At 39.2% G+C, this 14,826-nt stretch overlaps 1 protein-coding gene across 3 annotated transcripts in view; it reads right to left on the reverse strand.

Moving 5' to 3' along the window:
• LOC121419476 (solute carrier family 12 member 8-like) overlaps positions 1–14,826 on the reverse strand; it is a 58,580-nt gene that overhangs the window by 22,648 nt on the left and 21,106 nt on the right. For 2 of the 3 annotated variants that reach the window (XM_041613943.1, XM_041613937.1), the window contains exons 3-4: positions 12,874–13,026; positions 762–953 (exon numbers count right to left, since the gene is read on the reverse strand). In XM_041613943.1, coding sequence (XP_041469877.1) covers positions 762–953; positions 12,874–13,026 — 345 coding nt within the window. Of the gene's footprint in view, positions 1–761; positions 954–9,722; positions 9,806–12,873; positions 13,027–14,826 lie in introns of those variants that run through there. The other variant, XM_041613948.1, reaches the window with a different exon arrangement.

Below are 14,826 nucleotides of genomic sequence, written 5' to 3' on the forward strand. Positions count from 1 at the left end.
AAATACTATGTCCACTGACCCAAAATGACCTTTGACCATGATCGTGTACTTTAAGACTTGTGCAAATCACCACTAATACTTGATTACCCTTATGTCAATGTTTCATGAGTTACATGTAGATCCATAAACTTTCTAACTAATAATGCCAATTCAACACACACATGTACTCCCAGAACAGCCAGAGTTCATTGACCTTTAAATGACCTTTGATCTTGGCCATGTTCCTGAAATGTGTACAGGGTATATGACACATCCCCTCCTTCACTTCAAGGATGCCTTGATAAGACAGGGCTAACACAAGCCAAATTACCTTCTGACATTCTGGAGCAGGTAGATTGGAGGAAAGAGATTGATGAGCCTAGGAAAAACTGAAGTTATTGCATTACAAGGAAAAGTTAATGGACGAACAAAGAGATAGACGGAAGGACATCGAGCGTGATACCATAATTTTTCCCCTCTGGGACGGGCGTATAAAAAATGAATGATAAAAATTCATCTGCCAATATTTAAATCAAATAAACAGATTTAAAATATTGATGATAATCAATAATGATGGTAATAATGAAGAAAAGTGACACCAATAACATTGATCAAATAACAAATATTCTTGAGAACGTAAAGAAAGTCACTATGAAAATCAGTGCTATACTTACTTTGGTCATATGGTCACTTTAATTGATGTTAGAACAAGTGAATATCACCCCCCCCCCAAACGTACATGACATGAATGATAATCATACGATGACCCTCGTGTGAATTACCTGCCCAAAGGAATAAAGGATTCCAAGCGTTGCCCCCATCCTAGCCCCCAGGACGTGGGACAAGAGAAAATAGATGCCCCCGCTCTCCATCTTACATCTCTCACAGACCCCGATGGCTGCCAACGACGAGACAAGAGCTACTGCCACAGTCATGAGGATGATTAGAATCGACAGTCCTACTCCAGCGTTACCCTGGTTCAGAGAAGAATGAAAATAATAAGTTCAGAACCAATAACAACCTGAATTTTACAAATTTCCAACATGATATACATGTACAATAAACAATTAACTTGATGATGAATGAAGTGATCTAACATTTTAATGGTATTAAATCTTGCTTTATTTAAAGATTTTAAATTGTGATCTAATAAAAATGCTTTTAATAGGCATTTGATCTATAAATAGCTACACAGAAAGTACCAGTATTATTTCCAATACCACAAAATGAATAAAACAATTGAACCAATAATATATAGCCTATATATTCATTCTGATGTACAAACAAATTAAACGCCTACCACACAATTCAGAGCAATGAAATTATAGGCACATTTTTCAATTTTAAAGAATAAACATGAAAAATTAATTGAAAAAAGAGAAGTAAAAAATAAGTATATTCTGGCAGTCTTGCCTGCATTACGTGATTCAACACAGCAGTGCTGACTACAGAATAATTATTCATATGATAATAAAATACCACGTTCATTGACCCTAAATGACATCTGACCTTGATTGTGTGACCAAAGACTTGTGCAAGACGATCAGTGATACTTGATTACCCTTATGTCCACAGTTCACCCGAATTAGATTCATAATTGTTCAAAGTTATGATGGCAATTCATCAAATACCTCCAACATGGCCAAAGTTAATTGACCTTTAATATGTCCAAGTAAGCGGTCAAAGTTTCATGAACCAGATCCATAAACTATCAAAGTTACGATGGAAATCAACAATAAAAAGAACAAACATAGGCAAAGTTCATTGACCCTCAATGAAATTTGACCTTGGTCATATAACCTCAAACTCGGGCAGGATGTTCAATATACGTTATCCTTATGTGCAAGTTTTATGAACTAGGTCCATGTACGTTTTAAGTTATGTAAAATCAATTATCTTCAAAATGACGAAATATGAAACCAGATATTGGCCAAATGTCATAAACTCCTAATATGTAAATAGCTTTTTTGCATGACATATGTTTTAAATCTGATAATCTGAAAAATTATTTATTATTTCTGATGCACCGTACAAGATATAAGATTTAATTTTAAAATAAATCTACAGGTACATGGATGGAAAAATGTTCTAGTTGATATCAATGCTTTCCTTTTCTTAACATTTCAAATGTACACTTGCATACACAAATCAAACAATGCAGAAATTAATAGTCTAGAAAGTCTAATATTAAGGGCTAGCCATTGAATGAGTACTGAATGATGTTTATTAACTTGAGGTTAGTAGCATGACATTTTATTACACCAGCGCACGACATTAGTGCAAGTCCGACGGTCTCAGGTAAAAATCGCTGTTCGCCAGCAACTAAACCAGATTTACTGGCCCGACATGACTAGTAAAAAAACTCTTGTTGTCAGACTAGTAACTTTTTCAGATATGGCAAATTTACTATTCTAACAATACCATCAAAATCTGTGGTTGTCAGGCTAGTCAAAATGTGCAAAATGACATCAATTTTTACATGATCTTTGGAACATGTTTAAAGATTATTTTGAGGTGCTAGCTAAAACTTTGAGGTCACATTAATCAGGCAAACTGACTCACTTCTATAAACATTGTCAACCAAGATTGTCATAATTTCTACAACCTCGTGGTGATTACGGAGGCCCGTCATGAATATAGGTTGCATTACTTGAATAGAGGTTGCATTACAAAATCTTGACTTTGTTCACGATTGTTCCCTCTTCTACAACATTGTGATGATTGCAGAGGCCATAGTGAACTCTTTATAGTGGTGGCATTTGTTACGATATCAGTATGGATATCTAAGCACTCCATACACCTCCCGCAACATGGATACCATGCCTGTTGATTGACCTGCCTAGCTGGCCTGTATAATAAACCTGTATATACGTTCATACCAAAGTCTCCACCAGAGTCCTCTGTATTGGATCATGGTGGCAGCGGTGGGATACCAAAAATAATGTACAATGATTATGCATGCACATAATAAGCTTAAAACTACACTAATGTCTTCAGTGTTGTCTTCTTTCTTCTCTTTCTCTTCTTTGTTTGAGAGTTTAGAGTGTTCATAATGTTCAATCGTCGAACATGAATCTCTCTGGTTTGCGAATAGTGCGTCCAGACCTCGTGGTTTGTGAGTATGTCTGTTGAGATTGATTAGAGTTAGACATTGGTGTTCGTTGGACGTTGTCTTCCTCTGGTTGAGTTTCTGTGGAGTGGTCTTCTTCGAACCTCACACGCTTTGGAGTTGGGTTGGTGGATGGAATTTCCCTCAAGTGAGATCTATTTCTCCTCAAGATTCCTCCGTTCGGCGTTGAAACTTCGTAGGATCGAGGTTCTTCACAGATTTTGGATACTTTGGCTGGTATCCAAGTGTTGTCTCTTGGATGCAGAACTCTCACTGGCTGTCCTACATGCAGTGGTGGCAGATCAGAACTTGCATGTCGATCATGCACTTCCTTCATTTTGTCTTGCCTATTCAAGAGAAACTCGGTGGCAGTAGAATCTCTCGAAAGATAGTGACTTGGCAATGTGGTTCGGATGGGTCTTCCAAACAACATCTCTGCTGGTGATCTCAAGTTATTGTCAACTGGTGTTGCTCTCAGGTGCATCATGGCTAGTTGACTGTCTTGGCTAGTTTGAGAACACTTCGTCAACAGATTCTTGATTGTACGAACCATTCTCTCAGCTAATCCGTTGGATCTTGGATAGTGTGGTGAAGAAGTGATGTGCTTGATATTCCACTTCTTGCACATGTCTTGGAATGGTTTCCCGACAAATTGTGGACCGTTGTCGGACACAATCTCTTCTGGTGGACCGAACAGACTGAAGATTCCCGTCATCTGTCTTGCTATAGCTGCACTGGATGTATCGGTTAGCTTAGCAATGATCGGATACTTGGAATAGTAATCAGTAACGAGTAGATACTCTTGTCTATTGAGCATGAACAAGTCACTTCCCAGTCTGGTCCATGGTGCTGGTGGTACATCATGGGGATGCAGTGGCTCTTTCTGCTGTCTTGCTTGGTGTTTCTGGCATGTTTCACACTGCTTTATCAACTGATCAATGTCCTTGTTGATGTTTGGCCAGAACACTGTCTCACGAGCAAGTCGCCTCGTGCTTTCGATTCCCATGTGTCCTAGATGAAGCTGTCTAAGGATGTCATTCCTTAGTGTCTTCGGTATGATGACTTGACTTCCCTTGAAGAGTACTCCGTGTGATACTCCAATTTCATCTCTGTAAGACCAAAATTGACGAAGGGATGTCGGCAATTCTTGGATGGTCTCAGGCCATCCCTGAGTGACTATTTGCCATAGTGATCTGAGAACAGGATCATTAGCCGTTTCTCTCTGAAGCTCTGTTCTCTTGTGTTGTCCGAAGTATATCAAGTCAATCTGGTGCGAATCTTCGGCTTCAGTGCAGATGGATTCCACTCTGACATCTAGCGGAACATCGCGTGCTTCCTTGGGATTAGGAAGTCGGCTCAAGGTATCGGAAAGAATCATGTCTTTTCCTGGTCGATACTTGACTTGAAATCGGTACCCTTGGACTTTGATAAGCAATCTCTGTAGACGTGGTGGTGCACTTCTAAGAGGTTTCTTCCATATCATCTCCAATGGTCTGTGATCTGTTATGACGGTGAATTCCTTCCCGAACAGATATGTATGGAAGCGGTTGATACCAAACACTAGGGCTAAGGTTTCCCTCTCTATGTTGGAATAGTTGGACTGTGCAGTGGAAAGACTTTTGGATGCAAATGCAACTGGTTTGCCTTGCTGGAGCAGGCATGCTCCTAGCCCTTTCATCGATGCATCTACCTCAAGAGTTGTCTCTTTCTTTGGGTCATAGAATTGTAGACATGCACCTGATGATACTGCACTTTTCAGGCTGTTCAAGGAATGTTCATGATCATCGTCCCAGATGAATGGTACTTCCTTGTGTAGAAGTTCTCGAAGTGGCGCTGACTTCTCTGAGAAGTTAGGAATGTATGCTGCTAGGTATGTGAATAATCCTAGGCATCTCTGAACATCTTCTTTGTCCTTGGGTGATGGCATTGAGGTGATAGCTTCTACCTTGCTCGGATCTGGGTAGATACCTGATCTAGTGTACTTGGAACCAAAGAAGTTGATGGCTTCCTTCTTGATAGTACATTTGGAGCTGTTGAACACTAAGCCTTCTTGCTTTGCCGTCTCCATGAGTAGGTAGAGATTCCTATCGTGTTCCTCCTCCGTTCTTCCTACGATCGCTATGTCATCTGCGATGCATATGCAGCCTGGCACATTTTGGACAATCCTATCCATATGCTGCTGGAAGATATCCTGACTAGTACATAACCCAAATGGTAGTCTTTGGAAGCAGTACCTTCCAAATGGTGTACGAAATGTGGTGAGATCCTGGCACTTCTCTGATAGGTGAACCGACCAGTAACCAGCCTTTGCGTCTAACTTAGAGAAGTACTGGGCTCCTGCGAAGACAGGTTGGACCTCTTCCAAGGTTGGTACCTTGTGCGGGCATCTCTTCAAGGCATCATTTAACCTCCTGGGGTCAAGACAAATCCTGATGGATCCATCTTTCTTCACAACAGTGGTCATGGAGCTGCACCAATCGGTGTGGTACTCAATTTTTCTGATGACTCCTTGCTGCTCCATTTTGTCCAGTTCTGCCTTGATTTTGTCTTTCAAGTGTACGCTGCACTTGCGGGGTGCCTCTATGGTAGGTTTAGCATCATCCTTGACATGAAGCATTGCCTTCCCTCGGAAACTACCAATAGCGTCAAACTGATTTGGATATGCTTGTTTGAGATCCCTTACACTTGTGATAGGTGTTTGCTTAGGTTTAGGATTGGTTGTAGGTGTTTTGTTGTCCATTGAGTGAATTGTGATAATTCCAAGGTCAGTGCAACCTAACAACCCTAGGATCGCTGGACCATTGACATCTGCTACATAGAATGTATGTGTTGACCATTTTGTACTCTTGTATCTACACTTTATGTCTAGTGTACCCTTACATGGAATTTGTGTCTCTCCATAAGCTACAAGTTTTATTGTTGTTTGTTTCACTACTGATTCCCACCTTGGACCGTATATTGCTTTGGCGGTACGTACTGTGATAGTGTTAGCACTTGCCCCCGAGTCCACTTTTAGGTAAAGCTTATGTTGACCTACTCTCTGTGGGCATATTATGTCAATGTTAGCAAATGCTACAGTACCTTCTGGATTTACAACTGTGTGTGGTCCATTAGTGTGTATGGTGTCGAATTGTGCTACGTTGAATGGACTATCTGTAGATTGATAATGATCATGATCTGTGGTAGTATCATGTGTTATGTCCATTTCGCTTATTGGTTTACTCTTTTGACTTTTCGACTTTGATCGTGATTTGTTTTGTCTTGGTTTCCGATCATCAGATACCGTGTCTGATCTTCGGTCATCTGATCTACGATTCTGTTTACGACTACGATCATTTTTCGATTTACGACAGAATTTGGCCCAATGGCCCTTGGTGCCACAGGCACGGCACTCATCGTCATACGCAGGGCACTGACGAGGTTTGTGGAAACGTCCGCAGTTACCACATGCTTTTCGTCCCTGGTTACGCTTGAACGAATCGATATTCTGTTTAGGGTCTAGTGTCTCAAGACATTGTCGGCTCGCAGCAACTGCCTCGTATTTACGACCTTCTACCAAAATTTGTTCGACCTTGTAACCTTTCGGTTGATCTAGCAATGACTTTTGGAATTCGAGACTTGGAGTTGACGCAATCACTAGCTCCATGATTCGCTCATTTAACTCAGCTTCCTCGAAATCGCAATTTTTGGCTTTGTCCCTACACCTGGTTACGAATTCATCGATCGTTTCATCTGGTTTCTGCCTGTACCGCATTAGCTCTAAGCGGTGTATGCGAAAATTGATATTGACCTTTAACTGTGCCTCTAATAGTCTCCATAGCTCTTGCGGTTTTTCTTTATCGGTCTCTGATAGCCCCGATGCATTGATTCGACGCAAGCCTTCATTGCCTACAGCAATCTTGATTTTTATAGCCACTTTTCTCTGATCAGTTATGTCTTGGTCTGCTAGAATCAGCTCCATTCTTTGTCTGAAAAGCTGGAACTCTTCTGGTAGGTCTGTTGCCTCCCAGTTCATTTCTGGATATTTTCCACTACTCATTGTGTATGTTCGCTGTACGTATTAGGTATTTAAATGAATGAGTGTAGATATTAATGTCTGATTATATCCACGTGTGAACGCTCCTTACAGTCACAGGTCGACTGGTGATGATACCTGTAACGCACTCACAGCCCTGTGTGAATGTCATTAGGTGTTTCATGCAGTGAAAATGCTGGTCACTCCCACTCACTTCTCACACTCCAGATTTACAATTAATATTAGGAAAATATTAATTCATTGTTCACACTCTAGTCCAGAAAATTAAGTAATTTAGGTTTTATCAACTTTTAGTGTATGTTGATCTTATGATGCAGACCTCTGTGCCAGTGATTGAACACAGTTATAACTTATTCAGGCTAAATTTGATTGTTTACAGTTACCGTTAGCATCTCGCTACAACACTGTTTCGTTTGCTGTGACAGTGCATTGGGTATGCACAGTACGGTACGGTACAGTAGCGATGCGATAGCCGGGGCGAGCGGGCACCCGTTGGGTTAGTAGGTAGGTTATGAAGCATGCGAATTTCGGTAAAAAGACATGCAGTTTACTTCCCAACAATACAGTAACTGGTTACTTGATCCCTGTCATTTCAAAGGCGATCACTGGTTTCAGCTGCCACCATGATCCAATACAAAGGACTCTGGTGGAGACTTTGGTATGAACGTATATACAGGTTTATTATACAGGCCAGCTAGGCAGGTCAATCAACAGGCATGGTATCCATGTTGCGGGAGGTGTATGGAGTGCTTAGATATCCATACTGATATCGTAACAGCATTACTTCCAAAAATAGCCGCAATACTATCTGTGTTGTTCAAGATGATAGTCCTCTTCTCTACAACATCATGGTGACTGCGGGGGGGGGGGGCCATCTTGAACTCTTTTGAGGTCATATTACTTTAATACCAAAATATAATATGCAGTACTATCTGAAGTTGTTTGCGATGATATTCACCTTTTCTAAAACATTGTGGTGATTGCAAAGGCAGTTGTAACTCTTACAGGTCTTATGGCCTACCAAAATAGAATAGAATAGAATGAATGATCGCGCATGTCTAAGACTTCAACCACATTTCACTTGCCATTGCGACTTTATCAGGAGAAGCTTCATGTATTCCTTTTTCTCAAGATATGAAGTCTATTCCTATATAACACATTGTTTCTAAATTGCTAGCTCCTCAAAACACTTCTAGAACAACATGTTCTGATGATGGGGCAAGCGACTTCAACTACATTTCATTTGCAGATTTGAGTGACTTTGTCTGGGAGATGCATCATCCTGTATGCAACAGTAAAAAATATAGTATTTCCTTGCTTTTTGCTAATTAAATTTTCCATCCAATTTATGCTTGAACTTACTTACAAGTACTGTACAACATTAAATTCTGACCAATCTTGTGTGAATAATTATATGAGAACAAAATTTTTGTAGCTTTGATAGGTTTTATTTGCTCCCCTTTTTTTCTCTCTCGGAGATTGCACTCTCATCATGAAAATGTGTTTTCCTCTATTCAATTGTATGACATTGAATTCTAAATACATGTACTCCTAGAAACTGCAGCAAGAGTTTGCACTCATGGATAGATCTGCTGATATCATGTTATGTTGACATATTTGTTGGGGGGAGGGGTAGCCAAGGGTGATAATTAAAAAAATTGATTCACAAATAAATTGATAAAGAAGAGAAAGGAATTCAAGCAAGTTGAACAAAATCTTGAACATTTTTGTAACAGACCAACAGTCAAGGTATCTCCCGCACTTTGTTCGGGCAAGACAAAAATTGCAAAAAAAAAAAATTCAGATGAAAAAAGCATTAAAAATTAATGGCAAAAAAAAATGAGAAGAGTCTTCTGATTACCAAGTCTAATGATCATATTTCTGATTTTCTGGAATTTTAGTGCAAGTCTTTTTTGAACCCACAACAGGGACATTTCATGTTTGCTCAAGCATGGACAAAACTTTTTTTTTGTGGCATTTGAAGACTTAAGAGCATGTATATGAACATCAAAATATAGACACGATTTGAAACAAAATTTTACAAACTTTAAAAAACTGTCCCTTTCTTATACACACTGTAGATCTATATGAGCAAATTATATAAAAAGTGGTTAACAATCTTCAGTCTTTGGTGGCACTGGAATATTCTCTATTTCATCGATCTACCAGTCTTCGCAAAAAAAATCCTTGGCAGCCACCAATTAAAAAAAAATGGGATGAGTTGGGCCTAACTACATGTAACAGGGAAAACAGCATCTCTACATATGTTTGATGAACCAAGCAACAAACTTGCATTTTTTTGTTAGTAGATTTCCCATTAAGCGTATGTATGTTAGTGTCATTAGTTTCCCATGTTTTATTTTGGCTTTCTATTCACCTTCTACTCTAGTAACATGCCTTTTTCCCATTATACCTGACATGAGAAGTCATCCACACACAGCCATGCATGTCGACCTGCGCATAAGCACCGTGCTTGCTCTTGTGTTACTTGCTAGATGTGGTGTTAGTGGTTAATATAATATAGCTGTCCTTCTGGGATGGAAATGCATCAAACGCATGCAATGTCCAAATGGAGTTAACCAAGTAATGGGTACATACCATTATGTTTTCCAAATCACCAAACCAGATACAATTTAGTTATAACCACCAAATTTGTATTGTATGATGATTATATCTGGAAATAAAAATAGATTACATTTCAAAGGTTGACATTTTCATACATGTACCAGTATGAAGGATAATAAGATTTTTTGTTTTCCAAATCACCAAACCAGATACAATTTAGTTATAACCACCAAATTTGTATTGTATGATGATTATATCTGGAAATAAAAATAGATTACATATCAAAGGTTGACATTTTCATACCAGTATGAAGGATAATAAGATTTTTTAGTGTGACATTGCTGGTAGTTTCTCAATGCATTTATACAGGTACATATTTCTCCAAACCGCAATTTGATATGCTATATTGCTTTCAATAAATATTGAATTTCATTTTATTTTAAATTGATTTTTCACCTTCAACCATCATTCAAGAAGAGCAAAGTTGTTTGATGTATGAATAAAAATTCAAATTCAATGGCAAAAATTCATTGACCTTAAATGACCTTTGACATAGATCATGTGACCTGAAATTCATGTGGTATGTTCAATGATACTTGACTACTCTTATGTCTAACTTTCATGAACAAGATCCATAATCTTTTAAGATGATAGCAATTCATTAAAAATACTCCCCAAAAGTTGATCTGCTGTCTTACAATAAAGCAAACTGTTATTGTGATGTTTCGACTGCACCTGCTAGTCTTCGTCAGGCAATGTAGACTATTCCCGCTGCACGTGCCTTTTATAGCATTAGCTGCGTGCCGAGGGAAGAACGCTACCGAAAAAGAGGTTGTGCAATCTAAATCTCCCGTTGTTCTACTGTTCGTTGATTCTATTTCTCGCTAGCTCTGCCGACACTTAGAGTAGCATAGCATGCTCACCGTTTTCAGGTCCGATACTACTATTCGTAAACCCTGTGCTACCTGACAGAATCGATGGCATCCTCGTCTACAAGATACCATGCGGGAAATGTGACATAGTGTACATCGGGAAACAGGTAGGCCCATTAGAGAAGGAATGCTACAACATCGCAGAGATGTCAAGTATCGGCACATAGATAGCTCGGCAGTCGCAGAGCATGCTTAAAATGCAGATCAATCTCCCAAATAGGACGAGGTAAGCTGCGTAGTGCGGGATAAGTACTGGTATACACGGTGTGTAAATTCACTTTAATACATCCAAATAATATTTATAGGGATGACATTGACATCCCCGAGGAATGGCTTCTGACCATCCGCCAGCATACGCCCCTACGACCACCCATTGCTCACCGGTCGACCAACCTCAAACGTACGCAATTCACCGCTTTCCACGCTGCTGGGATTTCCCCCCGACGTCCACAGCCTGCCCGGCGATCACACTGTCCACGGCTTACATGTATGATTGGTCGGCGCAGTGTAGCGGTCCCGGCACATTAAACTATTACGCACATTACACGATTATCCACATTGCCTGACGAAGACTAGCAGGTGCAGCCGAAAAGTAGCAATAACAGTTTGCTTTATCGTGAGACACCAGATCACCTCTTCCAACGATTTTCTATTACCACGATGATCAACTTCTTCCGCACTCCAAACATGGCCAAAGTTTGTTAACCCTATATGACTTTTAACCTTTGTCATGTGACCAGAAACTCACTCAAGATGTTTACTGATAACTGATTACTCTTATATGTCTAAGTTTCATTAACTAGATCCGTAAACTTTCAAGATTATGATAGCAATACAACAAATACTCCCAACATGATCTTTGACCTTCCTCTGGTGACCTGAAACTCAGGTAGGATGTTCAGTGGTACACCATTACCCTAATATTCAAGTTTCACGAACTATATAAACCTTCAAAGATATGACGACGACATTTCAAAAATGTTGATTCCCCCAACATGTTTAAGCCCATTGACCCTAAATGACCTTTAACCTTGATCATGTGACCTAACACTCAGGCAGGATGATCATTAATACTTGATTACCCTTACATGGTATGTCTGAGTTTCATGAACTAGGTGCACATGCTTTAAAAGTTATAATAGCATTTCAAAAACTTAACCTTGATTAAGATTTCATTTTTTACGATGTTGCCGTAGCCGCCACCGGCATCGGAAAAGTGGCGACTAGAGTGGGTGAGACAAAAACCATCACTTTGAATTTAGAAAAATACAGTATTACCAACATCAATATTTTGTCTTCATTATAACCACTATAATCAACATAATCGTCACTATCACCATGATAACCACCATCATCATCAATGATCATCATTGCCATCATCATACATCTATAACCTGTCAAGATATATGGCTGAATACCAAACAAACTTTCTGTAGGCCTACATTCATTTCCCTTAACAGTATTTTGTAATGAGGAGTTTCAATGGATATGTACAGACTACTGTTTTCTGGGTTTTTTGTTTTTTAGTTTATGGTAACCCCCGTAGGAACTCGGCAGAACAGCTTTTGGGCTGGTAAATGCTATAAAGCTAGTATATAACCAATTACATGTACTGTAAACTTACCTTGAATGATCGAGTTTACACAAATATTACCGGTAGTGATTTTGATGACCTACATACATGTACTAATATGTACGCCACACATGTTTGCAAAGACCAACATGCCATTTGAATTGTTGGTAGTGTGGGATTCATTAGTTTGTCAATTTTCATTTCCTTTTTTCTTTATCTCGGGAGATGCAGGAATAGGCGCATATTCCATCCCCCTAGGTGATGATATGTACTTACACTACACGAGCCATCAGTGCGAATCCATAAAAATTGGACAGTCGATTCACTACTAGTAACATATTTTAATTCAATATAAAGTATAATCAAGACAAAAAATGAACTTAGCAGGCATCTTTAGAATATATTGGAGTGATAAGCAACTACATGTACTAGTATACTAGTAAGTATCTACTAGTAAGTAAAGGCTTTAAAATCATAGATTTTCAGACTGATAGAACATGAAGTTTATCACTTGAGTATAATCTATTATATCATTCTTATAAAAAAATGTTATAAGTCGTGATCAGACGGTCCAATTTCTATGGACTCATTCTGATGGTTTGTGTACATGTAGTATAATCAACATGAACCATCACCTGAGGTACCCCCTAGCTAACTCATGATCTAAAAAACGTCTTACCACCATCCAGCCTGTCCGAAGGAAGATAACCACACCAAAGATGTTGATCATACAGGATGTGAAGACGCCATCCCATGTTCCAAAGAGGACAGGTTCCCTCACGAAGAAGTTTGCCTTCCACCATGGTGTTTGGCTATGACTGCTCTGCCCAGCCTGCAATAGTGGATCAATATCATTTCATTAATACAATACCAATTTTAAAAAAATGAGTTGTCAAGTAAACACTTCATAAAAAATGATTTATTTTTTTATCATGGCACTTGTGAATGCCAAGAATTTCTACAAAAACAAGTTCAATACATTACAATTGGCCTACAATGGCTAAAAAAAAAAAACTTTAACTGAAAACCCACTTGATATCAATTTCAGCAAACACTGCATTCTAAAGGCCACCTACTGCACACCTTACCACCTGACTGGTCTATGACTGAGTGAAGGGAAATGTCACGTCACAGCCCTTGTCAGCTTGAGAATCACATATCGGTCACAGACTAATCGTAAGGATTTGACATGATGTCAATCGCAATCGTCGATCGCAATGAAAATTAGAATCTGATCAAATGTACATGTAGTTTTTAAAAAATTCACCATCACATTTATTTTCATATGTATTTATCGTTTTCTAAATTTCTTATGTATTTTGGGGTTTTTTTACTATTTTTTTTCAATGGGTATTGTCTGGGACTTTATTTAAACGATAAATACGATGAAATTAATTGATTTCGATCAGTAAAAGGAAAAATAATGACACATTATTAATTTTAGCTGAAAACACTATTTGCACTGATTTATACACAAATTCATGTTTTTGAGCAATTTTGTGTTTGCATGCACTTACGAAGTATTGCGTAATTTCAGAACCGTGTAACGGGGATCGCAATTTTGGTTTCAAAAGTTGCGCAAGACTTAGAAATAAAAAGTTAGCGAGTGACGCGGACGAAAAATTTGTGCGGCAGAATTATCGCAAAAAGTGTCAATGGGGGCCGAATCAGGACTCCCTCCCCCCCCCCCCCCCATCTTATTAGGGTTAAAACATATGATGGGTATGATGTCTACCATAAATAGGGCCTAATACAATTTACAATCATAAACTGTACAATATACTGTTGTTTCAAATGAAGAAAAAAATAACATATACATGTACATATCAGGGCTGCCAACTCTCACGCAATCTGCGTGAGTCTCACGCATTTCACCCGATTCTCACACTCTCACGCTGATCATAGAAATTCTCACGCTGAACCCCGAAAATAGAGAGAAAAAAAGTTTATTAGCCTATATCGGATATTCAATAACATTATAACCCGGCCAGGCGAAAGTTTCAAAGTTTTTAACCACACAAGCGCAAAGCTAATATACCATCAATGCAAATTGGTTTCGGTTTGCCGCGCAAAGACAAGATATTGAGTTGCGATTGGCTTACTGTATTCCGCGTGTGAGTGCGGGTGGCGTCGAAATTTTACGAAGCGGGGGTTTCTGCGCACGAGCCACAACGAGCGATCGAGTGTCAATGCAATGCCAGCAGCCATGCCATGCGATAGCCCGCCGGCCCGGCCGGCACCGGCACGGCGCTGGGATGCCGCGCCGGCGCAACTTAGTATACCGGTACGTACTTCTACTTCAGATTTCAGCCGGTAGGTAAGTTGTGTCTTGTCTTGAAAATATGTTTTTATCAGGCTTTATATGGCATTATTATGATAGTAAGAATGACTTTGGAAGGATGCTTGTATAAATTGATATAGTGCTATGAACTATGTTGTGTGTATTCTATTGAGAACGAAATTTTGATTAAATTTTTCTCTAAAACGAGTGTGATTGAGGGTGACACTGACTGTCTCTGTACCACTACACGAGCGTCGACCTAACTTAGATCGACGGTGTGGCTGACGATCTGCGTTAGATGTTAAAGTATTTTAATTTTTATTTAGTCTGTGTGACTAGTGCATGTTGGGT

This window comes from Lytechinus variegatus, chromosome 1 (assembly GCF_018143015.1).
Source record: "Lytechinus variegatus isolate NC3 chromosome 1, Lvar_3.0, whole genome shotgun sequence".
Classification (NCBI taxonomy): domain Eukaryota; kingdom Metazoa; phylum Echinodermata; class Echinoidea; order Temnopleuroida; family Toxopneustidae; genus Lytechinus; species Lytechinus variegatus.